The 20,637-nt window shown below is 37.6% G+C and overlaps 2 protein-coding genes across 3 annotated transcripts in view; both read left to right on the top strand.

Annotated features, from left to right (window-relative positions):
* The window catches only part of LOC105920838 (proenkephalin-A), a 34,772-nt gene extending 22,814 nt beyond the window's left edge, over positions 1-11,958 (top strand). Inside the window, exon 3 of the mRNA XM_036137821.1 lies at positions 11,017-11,958. Within this exon, the coding sequence (XP_035993714.1) occupies positions 11,017-11,613 (597 nt within the window). The 3' untranslated portion in view covers positions 11,614-11,958. The remainder of the gene's footprint in view (positions 1-11,016) is intronic.
* Positions 11,959-16,655: 4,697 nt separating this feature from the next.
* LOC105920835 (short chain dehydrogenase/reductase family 16C member 5) overlaps positions 16,656-20,637 on the top strand; it is a 60,881-nt gene continuing 56,899 nt past the window's right edge. For both annotated transcript variants that reach the window (XM_036137820.1, XM_021312868.2), the window contains exon 1: positions 16,656-16,785. The gene's annotated coding sequence lies outside the window, so the exon portion shown is untranslated. The remainder of the gene's footprint in view (positions 16,786-20,637) is intronic.

Here is a 20,637-nt window from a genome sequence, read left to right as displayed (position 1 = left end):
ATTGAATTGAATTGAACTCTCCCCTTAGGGGGCAGCAGAACTCTTCGGGCCCCACAAAATTGGAAAGCCCTGCTAACCACCCTTGACCCCTCCACTCACACCCCCACCACTTTGCCCCAGCCCAGTGACACAGTTCTAGTTTTCTATATAACACAATCAATTTATTATTTTTTTAATCTTATGATATACTAAAAGTATGGAGAGGCACATTCCTAGCTTTTACACTTGATTTTTGTTGTCTAAATAAATAATAATATAATAAATATGTCAAAATAAATTAAACTATTACTGTCCCTGTTTCCTAATTTCATCTTGATGAGATGTATTGCTTTTTATGTACGAGCTAGAAATGTCCCCAGATTTGTTTTCACAAATCTGGTCACCTTACCCTGCAGGAATAGACAACTTATCATTCAGAAACTGTTGCATGGTTTCCTGGTTATGCAGGAGGCTTCACTTCTTCAGATTCTGGTCTGGCTCTGGGTCAAAGATGATTGTTGTACCATTGTGCATTTGTAGATGCACTAGTATAAATTGTGAGTGTAAACTTTGAGTGGTTGGGGGGACACAGAGAGCTGAAGCTTACTTGTACATAACTGACAGAGAACTCAAACAGCTCACTCTAAAAAGAGCTCAAAAAAGGTAAATTGGGGAGGTGAAATCTCATTATCTGAGAATGATTTGTGCAAAAATTGTAATGACCATGTTTTGAATAGCCCATGGATATGTCCTAAATATTTAAAAGGAAACATAATAGGTAAAAGGTAACTCACAACCAAATCAACTGTTTCTTGCCAATAAAGTGTTAACATGGTTGTCCTGTAGTGCTGCCTAGATATTCTGGTCCTTATTTTCACAAATATGATGCACCACGGCAAAAGTAGGAACAAGTCGTCAAAACACAAACTGGGTAAAGCATGAAAAGCCCTAAATTTCGGAGAAAATTGCAATTTTCATTGTATTACAAAATGTGGTAGTTGACGTTATGAAGAAATCCCTCAGTGCTTTAAATGACTGTTTCCAAGGTTTTAAAATGATAAACTTTGTGTTTAAACTTGAGATGTTTTCACCTTAAAATCCCCCCTAGTGGCATATTTATGTCTGGGTGGGAAAAGCAGCGGCTCATTTGTATACTACCTTTAACTGCTTCTGCACAGGCTTTTGTTATGCGTGGCCAATAAGCTCAGTGCCTAGAGAGGCGATGGCTACTTATGCAGCTAAATAACCTGTTTGAAAGAGAAACTGTTAGGTTTTTAATGGAACAAGAATATATATATATATATATATATATTTCTCGTGTTTCAACTATATGCTTAGCTAAAAAATGCGAAAAATATAATCAGCAGACACGCACATCACCAATCCGTGAACTACTCTGTGGTGCTTGAGCTAGAAATACATAATCTCTTCCTTTGGATGATTGCTTGCTGTTATACCTTGAACATTGCTCCATGGGATTATTTTGTATTGTATTGGCAATGACAAATGTTATTTTAGTTTTTTTTTAAAAGTTCCTTTAAAATAACTGAATGAGCAATTAAAAAGCAACAATATCATTGTGCATGATGCTACTTGCAGACACAAAAACATGCAGATTTAAAGAAAAGTTAAACTGTTTACCAATTTTGTAAATGATAATTGTTTTAAGTTTTTTACTTAGTTTGTGTGTGTGTGTGTGTGTGTTAAATTTTGTGTTGTAATTTGTTTGGATAGTTGAAAGATGTTTGTTCAATGCAATGATCTAACACAAATATTTAACTAGAAAAAGCTGTTCCTGCATAACAGTGAGTGACAATGCTAATCTGCAGAATGATTTGAGGAGAGGATGCAGAAGATCCATGCAGAAGAGAAGAAATAGCTCAAAACCATGAAGAATTTGAACAATTTGAAGTAATTTCAGTAGTTCAGTGTTAGTACTAGTAGTATCAGTAGTAGTAGGAGAAGTATCAATTGTAGTAGTAGTAGTAGTAACATCAGTTGTATCAGAATGTAGCATTCATTTCAATGGGAGCAAAAAACGCACAAAAAGTACAAATACTTCAAAAAGTATAAAAGGTACCATAACCACGAGATATAGCAGTAATGTCGAGAACGAGCCGAACGTTTTGGTACAAAAATCGTTGAAATCGGTTGAAGTATGCGGGAGTAGTTAGACGCACAAAACCGTACGGAATATTAATAATAACCAGAAAAAGCTGTTCCTACGCAATAGCGAGTGAGAATGCTAATCTGCAGAATGATTTGAGGAGAAGATGCAGAAGATCAATGCAGAAGAGAAAAAATAGCTGAAAAACATTGAAGAATTTGAACAATTTGAAGTAATTTGTAGTAGTAGTAGTAGTAGTAGTAGTAGTAGTAGTAGTAGTACTATCAGTAGTAGTAGTAGTATCAGTAGTAGCAGTAGTAGTAGTAGTATCAGTAGTAGTAGCATCAGTTTTTAAAGAATTTGAAGGAATTTGAGGAATTTGAAGGAATTTGTAGTAGTAGTAGTAGTAGTAGTAGTAGTATCAGTAGTACTAGTAGTAGTAGTTGTTGTATTATTAGTAGTAATAGTAGTAGTATCAGTAGTAGTAGTAGTATCAGTTTTTAAAGAATTTGAAAAATTTGAAACATTTTGAAGAATTTAAAAAATTTGAAGGAATTTGAGAAATTTGAAGAATTTAAAAAAATTAGAAAAAATTAAAAAATGTGAAGAAATTTAAAGAATTTAAAAAATTTGAAGAAATTAAAGAAATTTGTAAAATTTGAAGAATTTGAAAAAATTTTAAAAATTAAAAAAACGTGAAGAAATTTGAAGAATTTGAAAAATTTAAAGTAATTTGTAGTACTAGTAGTAGTAGTGGTAGTAGTAGTACTATCAGTAGCAGTAGTAGTAGTATCAGTAGTAGCAGTAGTAGTAGTAGTATCAGTAGTACTAGTAGTAGTAGTTGTTGTATTATTAGTAGTAATAGTAGTAGTATCAGTAGTAGTAGTAGTATCAGTTTTTAAAGAATTTGAAGGAATTTGAGGAATTTGAAGGAATTTGTAGTAGTAGTAGTAGTAGTAGTAGTAGTAGTATCAGTAGTACTAGTAGTAGTAGTTGTTGTATTATTAGTAGTAATAGTAGTAGTATCAGTAGTAGTAGTAGTATCAGTTTTTGAAGAATTTGAAAAATTTTGAAGAATTTGAAAAATTTGAAGGAATTTGAAAAATTTGAAGAAATAAAAAAATTTAAAGAAATTAGAAAAACTTTAAAAATGTGAAGAAATTTAAAGAATTTGAAAAATTTGAAGAAATTGAAGAAATTTGTAAAATTTGAAGAATTTGAAAAAATTTAAGAATTTTGAAGAATTTGAAAAGTTTGAAGAAATTTGAAAAATTTGAATAATTTGAAAAATTTGACGTAGGTCAAATTTCTTGTGGAGCTTTCTCTCTAAAGGAAGTACAGACTCTGTGAAGCAGAAGTTTGTACGAGCTTCCTAGAGCTACTTCCGGTTAGCAACATGCTAACCGTTAGCCGCTAACAAGGTTGTGTTCAGTATCACCGGGTGATTGTACTCTGTCAGTTTGGTCCAAATCCTGTACTGGGAAGTGCCTCAAAAAGGGGTGCCAATACTTAATGTCACCAAACGTGACCAAAGTTTATGGGACAGATTGGCCTCCTTTAGAAACTCAGCCTCACCACATCTGGGGACAGAACTCAACATTTGACCAAAATGGTCAGTAGCGCCATTTCCCACATGTGGCTGGTGCTGTATTGGCCAATTGGGTCGTGTCTGGGCATCATGCCAGGTCCTGTTGGAAGCAAAGGCCCAATAGAAAAGCATGTGAAATCCAAAATGAGACAGAAAAGTGACAAATCGCTGAAAGTCACTTGAAAATTTTAAAATGTCAAGAGGAAGTGACTGTGCGAATTTCAGATTGCTACATTACTCACAGCAACTGCAGTGAGTGTTGAAAGTTGCTATTCTATCCGAATGGAGCGTCTCCCTCTGGCCCTCAGAGTTCCGTCGTCATGGAAACTCACTGACACAGCTGCAGCAGGCCGTCTACCGAAGTGCAGAGACTTTCTGTCAGAGGCTGCCTATTGGGTTATAATGGAGAACTTTGCCTCAAACAACGCTCCATATCTCCTGTTCCGTAAATGGTAGAGACGTAATTTTTTCAGCGTTTAATTCTTAACGGAATTAAACGCTCGTCCTGCCTCGTTCCTATGCCACCTTCAGAAGTTTTCTGATGACTCAGCAATAGTTTGCTGCATTAAAAAGGGTGAGGAGAGTGAATATAGAACAGTAATGGGCAACTTTGTCACTTGGAGTGACAAAGACTAAGGAGCTAATAGTGGATCTGAGGAGGGCAAAAACACCTGTGAACCCTGTTTCCATCCAGGGGGTCCCTGTAGACACTGTGTAGGAGTATAAGTACCTGGGAGTGTACTTTAACAATAAGCTGGACTGGACTAGAAACACCGAGGCAGTCTACAAAAAGGGCCAAAGCCGACTCTTTTTCCTGAGGAAAATAAAAAATATTGATATATATTTATATATTGATTCTTTGATGAAAAAAATAAAACTAAATTGTTTGTCATTTGATTGGTAACAGTTTATGAGTTATGATGGATTTCTGCATTTGTAACACATTTAAAAACTATAACCCACATTATGCACATTTTATTACAAAAACAAAACATGAATAATTATCGCTGTCTTACCTCCACGTATAATTTAAGTCCATGTGGCGCAGCAACACGGAAACCTGTTATCTGCACACAGTTTGATGCCCAAAACACAATAAGCTATCCACATACATTAAATTGTGGAAAATCAGTTCAGAATTGTTTGAACAATTGAATTTATGATCTAGAGACAGGAAGATGCAGTCATGGAATGGAAGCCATCGTAGTTAACATGGGATTGCGCAATCCCAGGGGAGGCCAAGCTCGCTGCGGCCTCACCGGCTTCGCTATCAAGCACCACCAAGGATTTACATGAAAAATAGCGAGAAGTCTGCAATTTTAAAGAGAATATGATCGAAAATGAGGAATTAGATAAAAAAAATACTTATTACAAATGACTGAGTGAATCAAAATTTATATTATGTTGTTATATACTTTCTTTGTTTTTATGATGACAAGTGAGGCCTGGCCTCACTTGCCTCCCCTGACTGCACATCACTGATATATATATATCTATATCTATCTATCTATCTATCTATATATATATATATATATATATATATATATATATATATATATATATATATATATATATATATATTAGGGCTGGGCAAGTTAACGCGTTGATTTCGCGTTAATTCATTAGACTATTAACGGCGATATTTATTTTATCGCGCATTAATGCATGTTGCTCACATGCTTTCAGTCAGTGTCAGTCAGCACGCGCGCTGACTGCAGCGCGCTGTGTCACGGCACGGCAGCACTCTCCTGCTCCCCCTCCCCTCTCGTACATGGATCAGCGGCGCCAGCCAATCAGCACGCAGGCTCAGCCTGGCCCGCCCACTCAACTCTCACACAAACTTAACACACAAACAGCTGAGAGAGACCGCAGCAGCGGAAAGCCGTTTGGCTTTATTTTAATACCGTAAATGAAATCAAGCTGTATGTTTTGTAAAAAGCCGGTTCATTTCAGTGGAAACACAACACATTTATCTAAGTACGTGAAAAAACATGAAAACGTCGAGCCATAGAAACGGAGAGAGGAGACGAAACTTCTGTCATTGCCCCGACAGACCCACAGACGTCTCTGACTGAGGCGTTTCAGTCCTCCATGGAACATCCAGGTAGATCAGTGTTCATCTTCAGCAGCAGTTCATGTTAACTTTCAAAGTAGATATTATCTATCATATGTTACTGGAGCCCACACAGAAATGTAATTAAGACCTTGAAATAACCCAGTACATATATTAAAAAGTGTTATTTAAGATAAGATAACATTAGCTAATCCTTTTTTTATCCCACGACGGGGAAATTTATAGGATTAAAGCAACAGGCAGGTGCACACAACACAGACAAAATTACATAAGGATTGAAACATATAAGAGGTGGATTAGCGAAAAAACACTGAACATAACATTATTGTTATTATTATTATTATTATTATTATTATTATTTAATTGTAATAATAAAATAAAAACCACAAAACCCAAAAGGTCAACAGTTTCATGATACATCAAGCTTAGGGACTGGCTAATATACAGCAGGTCAAAAAAGGCCATATTTTGGCTGCAGTGCTTGCTGTTCTCTTATGAAGAAAAGATCAACTAGTGCACTAAATTCAATAGATGGGTTGAAAATATCCAGTATAAAATAAGATAAGTGCTACAAATGTTACAACACTTTTGTTCATATGGCAGCAGAACATTAAAATAAAAGTGCTCTTTACACTACTTTTGAGTTTGCGCATACAATGCGATTATTCATGATTAATCGGACAAATTATGCGATTAATATATATCTATATCTATATCTACTATATCTATATCTATATATATATATATATATATATCTATATATATATATATATATATATATATATATATATATATATATATATATATATATATATATATACAGGGGTTGGACAACGAAACTGAAACACCTGGTTTTAGACCACAATAATTTATTAGTATGGTGTAGGGCCTCCTTTTGCGGCCAATACAGCGTCAATTCGTCTTGGGAATGACATATACAAGTCCTGCACAGTGGTCAGAGGGATTTTAAGCCATTCATCTTGAAGGATAGTGGCCAGGTCATGACGTGATGCTGATGGAGGAAAATGTTTCCTGACTCGCTCCTCCAAAACACCCCAAAGTGGCTCAATAATATTTAGATCTGGTGACTATGCAGGCCATGGGAGTTGTTCAACTTCACTTTCATGTTCATCAAACCAATCTTTCACCAGTCTTGCTGTGTGTATTGGTGCATTGTCATCCTGATACATGGCACCTCCTTCAGGATACAATGTTTGAACCATTGGATGCACATGGTCCTCCAGAATGGTTCGGTAGTCCTTGGCAGTGACGCGCCCATCTAGCACAGGTATGGGGCCAAAGGAATGCCATGATATGGCAGCCCAAACCATCACTGATCCACAGGGGCGTGGCCAGGGGTGGCCACGGCCACCGCTGGCGATGTCCTGGCCACCCCACTGGCCACCCCACTCGCCAGTGTAAATGGTAGTAGCGTCAGTTTATCATTTCATCCCATTATGCACAGCCAGCAGCAAAGCCGCTCTTCTTGACCTTCTTGCGCACCGTAGCTCACCCTGCCGCTCCCCCCTCCCCCGCCCGTCCGCCCTCCCTCTCCCTCCCCCTCCCTTCTAGCCGCTGTTGCGTTCTCAGACAACTACGGCTCAGCACGTGCTCGCCTTCAACGGTGGTACAAGGAAGGGAGAAAGCGAATAAGACTAACGGTAAGTAAATAAGTCAAATCATTCGTTTGTAAAAGAAGAGGGGGATATATGAACTGTATCAGCTCCTGTTACAGCGGCTTTTGTTGTCTTTTTGACAAGTTTTCAAAGAGTTACGTAGCTACCGCTCTTAGCTGGGGCTTCTGTATGGTTTGTCAATTTCCAGACAACGAAGTGAAAGTCAACAGACATGTCTTCTTATTTTAAGAAGAAAATAACAGCAGAAGGAGATAAAGAGATGACAGGGGAGCAACAGAGAACGAAGGAGGAGAAGGAGAAAGAGGAGGTGGATGGGGGAGAGGAACAGAGAGCAGCATGATGATAGATAGATAGATAGATAGATAGATAGATAGATAGATAGATAGATAGATAGATAGATAGATAGATAGATAGATAGATAGATAGATAGATAGATAGGCTTTATTGATCTCACAGTGGAGAAATTCACTTGTCACACATCAGCTTAATAAACAAAAGAAGGTGCCAAAGGATGAAAAGGTGCATAAGGCATATACAGTGTGTCCACATATGTACAGTGTATTAAAACTGTAGCGAAAGCAGGTGTTCCTGCACCGACAGGTGAAGTTATGACCATGTGGCCATAATAATGAAATTAATGAATTGTCTAGAAAGTAATATCCTCGGAAGAATTGTATGTTTTGTTAAGTGTATTTGTATATACATACACATATATATATATATATATATATATATATATATATATATATATATATATATATATATATATATATATATGTGTGTATGTATGTATGTGTGTGTGTGTATATTAGTTTTATTTGTCTGAATCGAAATGCCTATTGGCCATTAATACAGCTAGAAATTATCATAACTATGGGGAGGCTGGTATTATTATTATTTATTGTTATTGTCATCATCATTTTAATGTCAGAATAACAGACTTTCGCTCCTGTTTCATTATAGATATATCCCAGTCAAGAGTAGAGCGGTCCAAGCAGCCACAACTAAAAATCTTCCCTCGAACCTGTCAAGGGGACAGAAGAAGATGCTTTTCTAAAGACTGGTGCAACACATATAAATGGCTTGAACTGAGTCTGGTAACCAGAGATGGATCCTATGGATCTTTGCTGGGAAGTTATTTTTGTAAAAGTAATTATTTTTGTTTCAGACTAAGTAAAGGTATAAATGTTTCTTACACATACAGTATAACCTTGTAGTCAAAATATGACTGTTGTTCCCTGTTTTCCCTGAAATTGCTGTTACATGAAATATGTGCTTCTTCCTATAATTTTTTGTCCTTGCTTTCCAAAAGCTTTCAAATATGACTTAGTCAATTATACAATGAGGCTAACGATGTGCAAGATAAATAAATGATTTACTTGTGTATTTAATAGATCATATGTAAGAAAGGTAAATCCATAACCTGTTTGTTAAATATTTCATATGCAAGCACTGTAACAGCAAAAATGTCTTGGTTACTGCAAGACTTAAGAAAATTAATTTTTTATTGGTTCATGCCACAATTTGATGTGTTTTTTTTGTGACTGTCTGTTTTTGAACTTTAAATAAAGTACATTTGTGTGAACAAGTATTAGAGTCGATTATTTTATGTATACAGGCATTTTCAGCTATTTGCTAAACCTACTTATTCCTGTTAAGTGTTAGCAAGAAAGGGTTTGGTTGTGTACTGTATATAGTATAGTATATATGTTTGTAAAGGGTTTTCTATTGGCCACCCCTCACTAGCTTTGTGCCCCATGTTGGCCACCCCGGTAAAAATATTCTGGCTACGCCCCTGCTGATCCACCCCATGCTTCACTCTGGGCATGCAACAGTCTGGGTGGTACGCTTCTATGGGGCTTCTCCACACCGTAACTCTCCTGGATGTGGGGAAAACAGTAAAGGTGGACTCATCAGAGAACAATACATGTTTCAAATTGTCCACAGCCCAAGATTTGCGCTCCTTGCACCATTAAAACCGATGTTTGGCATTGGCACGAGTGACCAAAGGTTTGGCTATTGCAGCCCGGCCGTGGATATTGACCCTGTGGAGCTCCCGACGGACAGTTTTGGTGGAAACAGGAGTGTTGAGGTGCACATTTAATTCTGCCGTGATTTGGGGAGTTTTATGTTTTTTGGATACAATCCGGGTTAGCACCCGAACATCCCTTTCAGACAGCTTCCTCTTGCGTCCACAGTTAATCCTGTTGGATGTGGTTCGTCCTTCTTGGTAGTATGCTGACATTACCCTGGATACCGTGGCTGTTGATACATCACAAAGACTTGCTGTCTTGGTCACAGATGAGCCAACAAGACGTGCACCAACAATTTGTCCTCTTTTGAACTCTGGTATGTCACCCATAATGTTGTGTGCATTGCAAAATATTTTGAGCAAAACTGTGCTCTTACCCTGCTAATTGGACCTTCACACTCTGCTCTCATTGGTTCAATGTGCAATTAATGAAGATCGACCACCAGGCTGGTCTAATTTAGCCATGAAACCTCCCACACTAAAATGAGAGGTGTTTCAGTTTCATTGTCCAACCCCTATATATATATATATATATATATATATATATATATATATATATATATATATATATATATTGACTTATGTGTGTATATATTTATATTATTTTGTGTGGAATGTTGTAAATATATATATAAAAATGTGTGTATATCTGGAGCGTGTAACAAAAGTAATTTCCCTCTGGGATTATTAAAGTGTGTCTGATTCTGATTCTGATCCTGATTCTGATTTGTTGAAATACTGCATTTGTGTCTAAAATTGTCTGTGTGGCGCCCTCCTGTGGTTAAACAGTGGTCTTGCATTGAATTTCGAATCCACATTGCTATTGGTTCAAAAGATTTTGTGATGTAATTGGGAGAAACTGGTTTAAGTAGCTGTACCGCTGAGATATATGGCAAGACATTTTTACATTTAATCAGTTTTAATATTCAAAATTACCATTACATATCTACAATGTAATTTTGGCAAGTAGTAATGTCACTGTGACTGGTATGAATTTTGATTTAAGATATAGCTAATATCATTCTGACTAGTCAAAACCAAATTACAGATATATATGATGACACACATGAATGTCAAAATAGTTTGAATCTAACTAGGCCAAACTGAATTATAGATATCTGTAATTAGATTTTGACTTGTCAAAATTCTAATTTTAAAAGACCGAAGCGTACAGTGACTACCAGTGTAACTCTGCTCACTCTTCATGGTTCAGTATGGCCAATCAAGTTATCTGCTGCTTTCCTCCAAACCTGAACACAGCACGCTCCCCCTTTCCCATGTATCACTGCCCACTTTGAAGGACTTTTTTCAAATTTGTCTTGTTGCCCGATTATTGTTTTACATACAAATCCAGTTTTTTTTTTTTTTGGTTGTAAATCAACTGAGCTAACTGCTCCACAATGGAGCCCTTGAATTCTCATGTTGTTTGATCAAGACAATTATTTGAACAAGAAGATTTTGTTCTGCTGTTTTATGTCACATTTAATCTTCAAAATAAAGTGAAAAACTTTAATACTAATAGAAGAAGAACACACATGCTCAAATAAGTATGTAAGGCTGATGATGAAAGACATAATGGCATGTTTTCTTTTCTTCCAGACATGCTCACCTGAGTGCGAGAGTGTGATGGATAGCCAGAGACTTCGCATGTGCAAGGACTTTTTATTTGAGACTGATGACAATGTTTCTGTGGATGCTGACCTCCTTCAGCAGCCAAATCAGGAAGCTGTGGAAGCAATGATGGCTGAAGAGGCTGTAAGTTCACCCAAACACCAAATTGGCAAAAAGTACGGAGGCTTCATGAAACGTTATGGAGGTTTCATGTCTCGTCGTTCGTCGTCTGCACAGGGGGCGCTGAATAAACAAGCAAACCACAATGAGGAAGAAAACCTTAGACTCGGGATTTTAAAGATCATTAGCGCTACAAAAAATGATGGCATGGATGAAGGTAGGAATGAAAACGAGGCAGTGAAGAGGTATGGAGGCTTCAATGGTCATCTTGAAGAGGATGTGGTAAAAGGCAATCTTCTTGAGGCAGTTTTGGGTCATGGTCTTAAGAAGCGTTACGGAGGGTTTATGAGACGTGTGGGAAGACCTGAATGGCTCGTGGATAGCAGCAAGACTGGTGGCATTCTAAAATCCTCTTGGGAAAATGGAAGTGGGCTACAGAAGAGGTACGGGGGCTTCATGGATTAGGAGCCAAAGTGATGATCCTCTCCCCTTTTTCTTTGAGAGTTTTATGTTAACTTAATGTTAACTTATGTTGAACTGTGAACATGTTTATGCTTGCATCAACCTTTTCCTCATATATTAACTGCAGTGTACCATCTTGCTTTGTATAATGTGCTCTGTAGACTTAATTGGTTTTCCTTGTCCAAGTATGATAAATAACAAAAATAAATAAAAAATATATCACCATACAGCAGCACTTTATTTTTAAAGGACTTTATCAACATCAGCAAGACTGACCCAAGTGCGGTATCATAACAATCTAATTGAGAGACCAAAAAATGAAAGGTAAAACAAAACACACACAAAAAGAGGAAATCAATTTTTTTTACCCAAAGTTTTTGTGTAAAAAAATATTCTGGAATGTTAACAAAATACACAATTTTATAAAATTTACTAGTGAGGGTAAGTACAAATTCCTTTGTTGAGAAAACAGAGTAAAGGGTTCCTAAAAATACGCTAAAAACAATCTGCTATTTTATGACTAAATTAGTTCATGATGTTTAGAGAAAGATCACTTTAATACAGCTTATACACTACTTGTCATATCCACTGAGCTGTGTGCATGTTTGTCTATCGTTGTGAGGACCAAAACTTGACAGTACACCAACGTTGTGTAAACAATTGGCATTGTGAGGACATTTTGCAAGGGGCACACAATGCAAATTGGGCTAATGCTTAGGTTTATGGCTAAGGTGTGAATTGAGTTTAGGTTAAGGTGGGGGTTAGGTATGTACCTGTAACCTTAGGTTTGAGGTTAGGTTCAGAGTTAGGGCATAGAAAGCAATATAAAATTAATGAAAGTCAATGGAAGGTCCACACAATGATATACATACCAATATGTGTATGCATGCATAGTTGTTTGTGATGTCTGTCTCTATGTTGCCCTGCAATAGACTGGCGACCTGTCCAGGGGGCACCAGCACCCCTCGTGACCCCATGAGGGATAAGCGTGCATAGCTAATGGATGGATGGATGAAAGTCAATGGAACTTCCACACAATGATACACATACCAATATGTGTGTGTGCATGTGTGTTTGGGTGTCTACCTTCTCTCAGGGCCGGCCCGAGGCAAAAGCGAACTAAGCGGCCGCTTTTTTTTTTTTTTTACAATTAACAATTCAATAACTCAAATAAGTGATAGAAATGAATGAATGAATGATGATAAAAGAATTTATTTAATATGTTTTGTGACAGTTTGTGTTCAGAAGTAGAAGAAGATTGAAGTATTGTTTTGTATCGTTTATTAATTTATTTTATATTAATACATAACCTCACTGTATTCGTTTATAATATTCGCTACAGTCCCAGGCTATGATATCGGTGACCCTTAAAAAAATAAAGATCCACTTAAATGTGAATCATTTCGTCCAGTGAGTCTATTCGGATGTCATAGGATATTGACCAAAGTACTAGCAGCAAGGATTGAACCTGTTATAAGTAATATAATACATCCTGACCAGACAGGATTTGTTGCTGGTTAACAACTTCCCAGTAATCTCTGTCGCCTTTTTAATTTGATATACACTGCTGATAATAACGTTGATCAAGATATTGTAATATCCCAAGATGCCCACAAAGCCTTTAAAAGAATACAGTATCTTAATTTGTTTAACATCCTTGAGAGATTGGGATTTGGTCCTAAATTTTGTTCGTTATCAAATTATTTTTATTGCACCGCTAGGAGTATCATTTTCCCCCACTGTTATCAGAACAAAACAACCCTTTCTGTTCTATGTGTGTGCCTCATGGCTTTTCTCATGGCCTTGAGTATGCTTTAATTTCTTACATCCCTACTGTATCAAATGCCCTTTTGCCCCCTCTCTCTCTCTCTCTCTCTCTGTTTACAGTGCTAATAGTAAAATACGAGAAAAACACAAAGAATTATTTATGTTGGATCATCAATGTTTTTCTTTTATAAAATTGAAGTTAAAGTCTTTTAGGATTGCTTACAAACTGAAATTTTGTAGAACCCTACCCACAGGGAGCAGAATACAAGCCAGATTTATACAACTATAAGCTCAGAAGTCTGTCAAAAAAATTGACATATTTACTTACAGAAACTATGTTAATATTAAATATGTGTCTTTTTAAAGCACACCAAATCAAATGTTATTTTATTAAATGTTCACAAATTGATGTATGATCTACTTTTGTTATCTCTGAAAAAGAAAGTAATTTAATTGCATCTAAAAAAATGACATGAATGACATAACATCAACACATATTCTTTATCAATGCAAAAACGTCAGTAAATATAAACTGCAACTCTAAGACAGCTTCATTTAATTTAGTGTATTAAACTGATTTAACAAGTTTCACAGTTGTGATATTGCAGTTTATCAATGTATGGAAAATTTAAAGGGATAATAGTAAATATGAAAAAAACAATATATTTATACTGTATGTGTAGATGGAAACAACGACTTTAATGTCACTGCAACAATAAGAAAGTTTAATACTTGTTGAATACCCTGATCTTATATTGTGTGGCCAGAAAGGTATCCTTTTAGATACCTCAGTTAGAAAACCACACTATGTAGCTGAAATATTGCAAGTTCAAAGCTGCTGCTGTTGGGTCTTTTTGGTCTTTGCCCTGCATCTAACTTTTGTCTGTGAGATGTGTAAAGGTTTTTTTCCCCTGTACAGCATGTACAAATCACCCCACAGTATTCCAGTGGCATCAAGATCAGGGGCCTCATTTATAAAGGCTGCATATGCTTAAACCAGGGAGGGAGGAGTGATATAAGAAATAAAAGTGACTCAAGGTCATGTGAAAAACCATGATGTACACACATAGAACAGAAGGGATTGTTTTGTTATGATAACAGTGGAACAAAAAAAGATACTGCTAGCAGGCCAATAAAATGAATTTGATAATAATGACTCAATCTGTTGAGACCTGAGATGTTCCAGAAAAAGGGGCAGCCCAAAACCCAATCTGACCAAGAAACAAGCACATAGTCACTATTATGTTCCCACCTTATTGTGGGAACACTTGCACTCACCACACTTATCATATAGATCCTGCAGACGGCATCCCACAAACCCCTGGGTGGTGAGAACAGCACAGGGGATTGTGGGATGCCATCTGCAGGATCTAGACTCAATTTATGCGGAACGAGTCCAATGAAGGGCCAAACGCATCTCCACTGATCCCACCCAACCAGGCAATACGCTGGGTGGGTGGGATCCCACATCCCACCCAGCGTATTGCTCTCTCATCAGGTAAATGCTTCAGAAGCTTCAAAGCCAAAACAAATAAGCTTAGAAAAAACTTCTTCCCAAGAGCTGTGAGGGCAGTCAACCCCTGATGGGAGACTGCAGTCCAACGTGTTAAATCACCCCACTGTTACTAGTCATACGTTACACACTACCACCTCATTATTTGTTATATGTGACTCCTGAACGCGAAAAAAATAAACATTTAACCCTTGTTCATTGCCTGTTTCTTTGTCGGTTTTTATCTCATTATGTGTAATGTGAACCGGAGTGGCCAAGGAGAAAATTTGCTGCAGTGACATTTTGTATTCATGTGTGCATGCAAAAGTATTAAGTATCTTGTTGCCATGAAGGCTCAAGCTGTACGTGAGAGAAATACATTTTAATGAACAACCAAACTTTTTGCTTTATTAAAATATGAAATTTATACATTTATTAATATGTAAAAAACATGTCTCTTTGTTTAAGAGCATAAAACAAAGTATTTCAGCATGAAAGCAAGTATTTATTTACATATTTAACTGCCATACCACATTTTGGTCTTTGTTAGATAGCATAAAACAAAGTTTTTCCGTATGAAATCACGGATTTATTTACGCATTAATGTACCATATGTCTGTCTTTAGAGCATATAAGCAACATGTTTCAGCATGAAAACATGTTTATGTTTTATGCTTTTATGTATTTGACAGCATCATGTATCATAACCACATCTCTGCGGTTTGCAACGAACTAGTGTAAAAATCGGGTAAAAATTATGATTTATTCTAGTTGCGCATGCAGCTTCCTCAATACAAAAAGATGCACTGGGGGCACGAGAGAGACACATCCAAGATGGCAGCCGCACGGAAACATCAGCCAGTCCATCGGACTGTATAATGTCTATGGTGCAGTCAGTAAGGAAGGAGATAGGAAAAGGAGCCTGTATGCTTCCTATCAGAGTCAATTTGGCATAGGGAGCTCACAATGTCCCTCACTAGTGCTAAGGAGCCATAAGGAATCCCACAATGCTTTGCATGGCATAATAAGCACAGCCCACCTCATGGAAATTAACAAAAATGTCCAGAGAGAAGAGAGCCTGCACTTTGTAGTTCTTTTTTGGAAGGCTGTAGGCCTGGATATGATTCGAATCATCCATGTGCATTTCCGTTGCGTAATGACGTATGACTGACTCAGCTCTGTTACTCACTGGAATGCTCCCTAAGAACTGTCACAAGCACACGATGGAGGGGGATTGGATGTGCTATGTAGCTGCAAATAATTTTTCTATTCATGAGGCATGTTTTCTCATTCTGTTCATTATGTTTTTCTTTTATTCTATGATTTCTTGTGAATGATATGTAACTGTGAGCTGCTGTGAGTCAGTTGGATTTTCGGGTGAAATAAAGCTCAATAAATAAATAGGTGCTCAGTTTCACAGTGGTTAGCGCTGTTGCCCTGCAGCAAGAAGGTCCCGGGTTAGAGTTTATTGTGCCACATCCTGCAGTCACTGTGTTTGATCAGATTCTCTCACTGGCACTTTAAAACACCTGTTTCCTGTTGCTGGACTTTATATTTATGTTAAAAGCTAAATAAGAGATTGAAAATGTATCAAAAATAATCCCATTTTGTAAAAAGTACGAAAGAAAGAAAGAAAGAAAGAAAGAAAGAAAGAAAGAAAGAAAGAAAGAAAGAAAGAAAGAAAGAAAGAAAGAAAGAAAGAAAGAAAGAAAGAAAGAAAGAAAGAAAGAAAGAAAGAAAGAAAGACTCGTTGTGCACTCAATATACCACGATGCATTGCGTGCATCGGCCCCGCCCCTCTGGTTTAGCTGGATGTGGTGACAGTTATTGTTTTACGCCCAAGGCTGCAGAAAACGTCTGTTTTGTGCCGTGACAAAACACAGAGCTGAACCTGTCGGAGCTGCAGCTGCACTGCGGTATGTAAGAAGTTTCTTAGCCGGAAGCTGCTTCTTATTTCATCTTATGTTATTTCATGAGACCAACGTCTGTTAAATATTGTTAGAACGTGTCCAGAGTAAAGGTCGTCTTTCTAGCTGATCCATAATTTGCATTTAGGGAACTGACAGGATCTTTGTTAAACACTCAGTTTCGGTTCCGGCCTATATTTATTTGTTCCAGTATCAAGTTGAACCCTTGCCAGAAATCCATTTGTCTATATCCACTGCCGGTAGTTATTTCTACCAACGTAAAGAATGACAACATAGCTTTGCGCGATTCGGTTCTTTACGGTCTGTTCGCCCCTGTTTGGAAGTTAGTAAAGCGACCAGGAGTCAGAAGAACACCAAGAGTCTACTGGTGATCTCCAGACAGCAATCCCACCCAGAAAACAAACAACCACACAAGCTAAACTGAATAAGTCATGAACTGCCCACACTTAAAAAGAAATCAAAACTTTAATTGGAGTTTGTTCTTCCAAGCACAATCAAACTATCATTCTTTAATTGGACCCTGATTTTGACAATTGTAATGCATTTCCAAACCCATACCTGTTGCAGATTTAAGGGCTCCCTACTAAAGTCATTAGAAATGCTTTAACTATTACAACCCCACCCAACTCCCTGTTTCCTATGATCAGATCAAAGTCTGACATGAGCTGGAGCTAGCTTGGTGCTCTATTCAATTCTCCTCCATGGAGGAGAGGAGTTATGGCTACTGGTAAAGCTTGTCAAAATGGCCATTTCATGATATCACAACACAATCCCATAATCCATAGCGCCCATTATCCCTGGCTGCTATTCCCTCCAGTTGATGCAATAATGGATCTTTCATCTGCTTTTAACTCCAAAGCGGGACCACAGTAATGGTCTCGTACCTCCTTCGTGTTCAGCTACATAGCAGTGCACTTATTGAACAGCTGAGTTAGCTTATTGTTTCAAGGACTGTATGAGCCACAGGCGTGTGTGCCACAGATTACCCGCCTAATTTCAGCAACATGTCTGGGTCTAGTCATAACCATATGTTCACCTTGCTAAAACTATATATTATTTAAACCTATAGCTACCTGGAGCAATAATCACTATAACTTACACTGAAAACTGTCCAATTGAAAAATCATCATATCTAGTTTTAATGATTAACCACACACATTTTCAATGCCCAGCAACTCCAAATGCACAGAGGTCCCCTGGTCAGAGTGCTTGGAGTTAGTGAACTGCGCTGTTGTGTAGGGCTGATTTATAAAGTTAACACTGATTAAACAAAATTAGTAAATGAAATTAGGGCTGAGCAATAAAGCGATTTCATTGATTAATTAGAATTTGCAATTTTGGAAGATTTAATTTTTAGAATTTTTTTTTGTTACTGGAAGAAAAAAAGAATATATATATATATATATATATATATATATATATATATATATATATATATATATATATATATATACATACATACATACATACATACATACATACATACATACATACATACATACATACATACATACATACATTACATACGTACGTCCGTCCGTCCTCTTCCGCTTATCCGGGGTCGGGTCGCAGGGGGTAGCAGCTTCAGTAGGGAGGACCAGACGTCCCTCTCCCCGGCCACTTGGGCCAGCTCCTCCTGAGGAATACCAAGGCGTCTCCCAGGCCGACCGGGAGACATAGTCCCTCCAGCGTGTCCTGGGTCTTCCCCTGGGCCTCCTCCCGGTGGGACGTGCCCGGAAAACCTCACCAAGGAGGCGTCCAGTTGAGGTGGCTCGGGCATCCTGACCAGATGCCCGAGCCACCTCAACTGGCTGATTTTATTATACCAAATCTGATTAAAATTTATTTTTGATAAATTAAAATGTATCAAAAATAAATTATTTTAAAAACTTGCTTTTATTTCAAGCATTTCAACTTGGAGTTGGCCTTAATTCAAAGTGCAACTAAACACAAGCTGTGAAACAAGATGACGGCCCTGCCATTGTAAACAATGACAATATGTTTGCTGCTAGTGGTGTTACACAATAAGCTAAGAACAGGCTTCACTTCACTTGTGTAACTTCAAACTAACTTAAAAAAATAAAGTTAATTAAAGTGCCTCGTATTATGGTAAAAACAAGTTTCCTCTTTAGGATATATTTTCCTAAACACATATTCAGCATTGTATGCTATTCTTTTCATGCAAGCCCAATCAGTGCATTAGCAACATAAACTCCAGATTTTCCAAAAATGTAATCATAACAAATTGTAAATTCAAATGAATCAATTAAATCGATTTATTGCCCAGCCCTAGTATGAAGTTAAAAATGTTGGTCTTGTGACAACCCTAATCTGAGGGCTGTAACTTCCATCTGGTGTCTTCCCATGCATAGTTCTATGGTTGGTTATATTGGGCTCAAAAAAGACACGTGATTTTACAATGTACTGTGGGATGCGGTTGCAATTTTCCAGTGCAAAAGCTTTTATTTACATTGCTGATTCATGTACCAGGCTGTGAGAGATAGAAAACTGCCCTAGATGGCTGGATAGTGACCCATTATTTTCAGACCACATTCCTGTTTTATTTGAGATAAAGCTGTCCTGTACCACAGCAAAACCTCACGCTGCAGGTCAACTCTGTCGTGTTCTTAACCCTTCTGGTCAGTTTTCATCTGCCTTTAATCAGAACTGTATCATCCCTGAGACTGTGGGAAATAAATCCAAGGATCTAAACAAAGGGTTTTATTCTACCAGCAAAGCAGCTCTAGACTTGGCAGCACCATTAAAAATTAGACACTCTGAAACCAAGCATGAACCCTGGCTAAATAATGACACTTGGGCTGCCAGGAGAGACTGTTCCAAAGCTGAGCGCAAATAGAAAATAGACAAATTACAGGTGTTGCTCCAAATATTGAAGGAATGCTGGTGCCGTTACCAGAAGACTGTGAAAGACGCTAAAAGAAAACACCTGTCAAATGAAATTGTATTGAACAGTCACAATCCTTCTGTTTTACTCTTAAACCATTGACCTTGTTCTGAATGCTCCACATAGAGGCTGTTTAGAGACCTCACCTGCTGTATGTGAAAGCTCTTTTAACTTTTTTGTTGAGAAAGTCACCTCTATTAGGGCCCAGATTATACCCTCTGCACATGACCCCTCAGTCTTTGTGCCTTGGTCTGCTGTTTTTCACAGCTTTGAATCTGTGACCTTGCTGTCTTTGCAGAAGGTGGTTGGTCATTTAAGACCAACTGGCTCTCCGGATGATACAATTCCACCTACGTTATTTAAATGTCTTTCTCTCTATAGGTACTTCTGTCCTTGCTCTTATGAATAGCACTTTGCCTTCAGATGTACTTCCTAAAAATCTGAAACATGCCATTGTCCAGCTGCTGATTGTGAAACCTATCTTGGATCCCGCTATTCTGGCAAACTATAGACCTATCTCTAAACTACCTTTCCTTTCAAAAATCCTTGAGAAGGTAGTCTATGATCAACTAATGGTCTATTTGAAAGAACACAATATTTTAGAGGTTTTACAGTCTGGTTTTTAATCTTTTCACAGCACTGAGTCAGCTCTTTTAAAAGTTTTTAACAATATTGTCATATTGCAAGAAGAACGACTCTGAATCAGAAGCAACCACGGAGACAGTCAGTTATGGTTAAGAAAGGTTTTATTGGGAGAGGAACGGGTAATGGTGTCTGGCAGGATGATCTTGGTTCTGCTGGAAAAGATTAGGGGTAGTGGTGATTAAATGATCAGAGAAGATGGAAAGTTTGAGGGTACTGGACTCACGGGTTGGTGGTTCGCCTTGGCCTGGGAGGGTAGTGTCCTGGGTCTGGGTGTAATCCGGTGCTCTCTC

This window comes from Fundulus heteroclitus, chromosome 6 (assembly GCF_011125445.2).
Source record: "Fundulus heteroclitus isolate FHET01 chromosome 6, MU-UCD_Fhet_4.1, whole genome shotgun sequence".
Taxonomy (NCBI): Eukaryota; Metazoa; Chordata; class Actinopteri; order Cyprinodontiformes; family Fundulidae; genus Fundulus; species Fundulus heteroclitus.
Note: the sequence above shows the minus strand (reverse complement) of the source record. Positions and strands in the feature narration are given on the sequence as shown.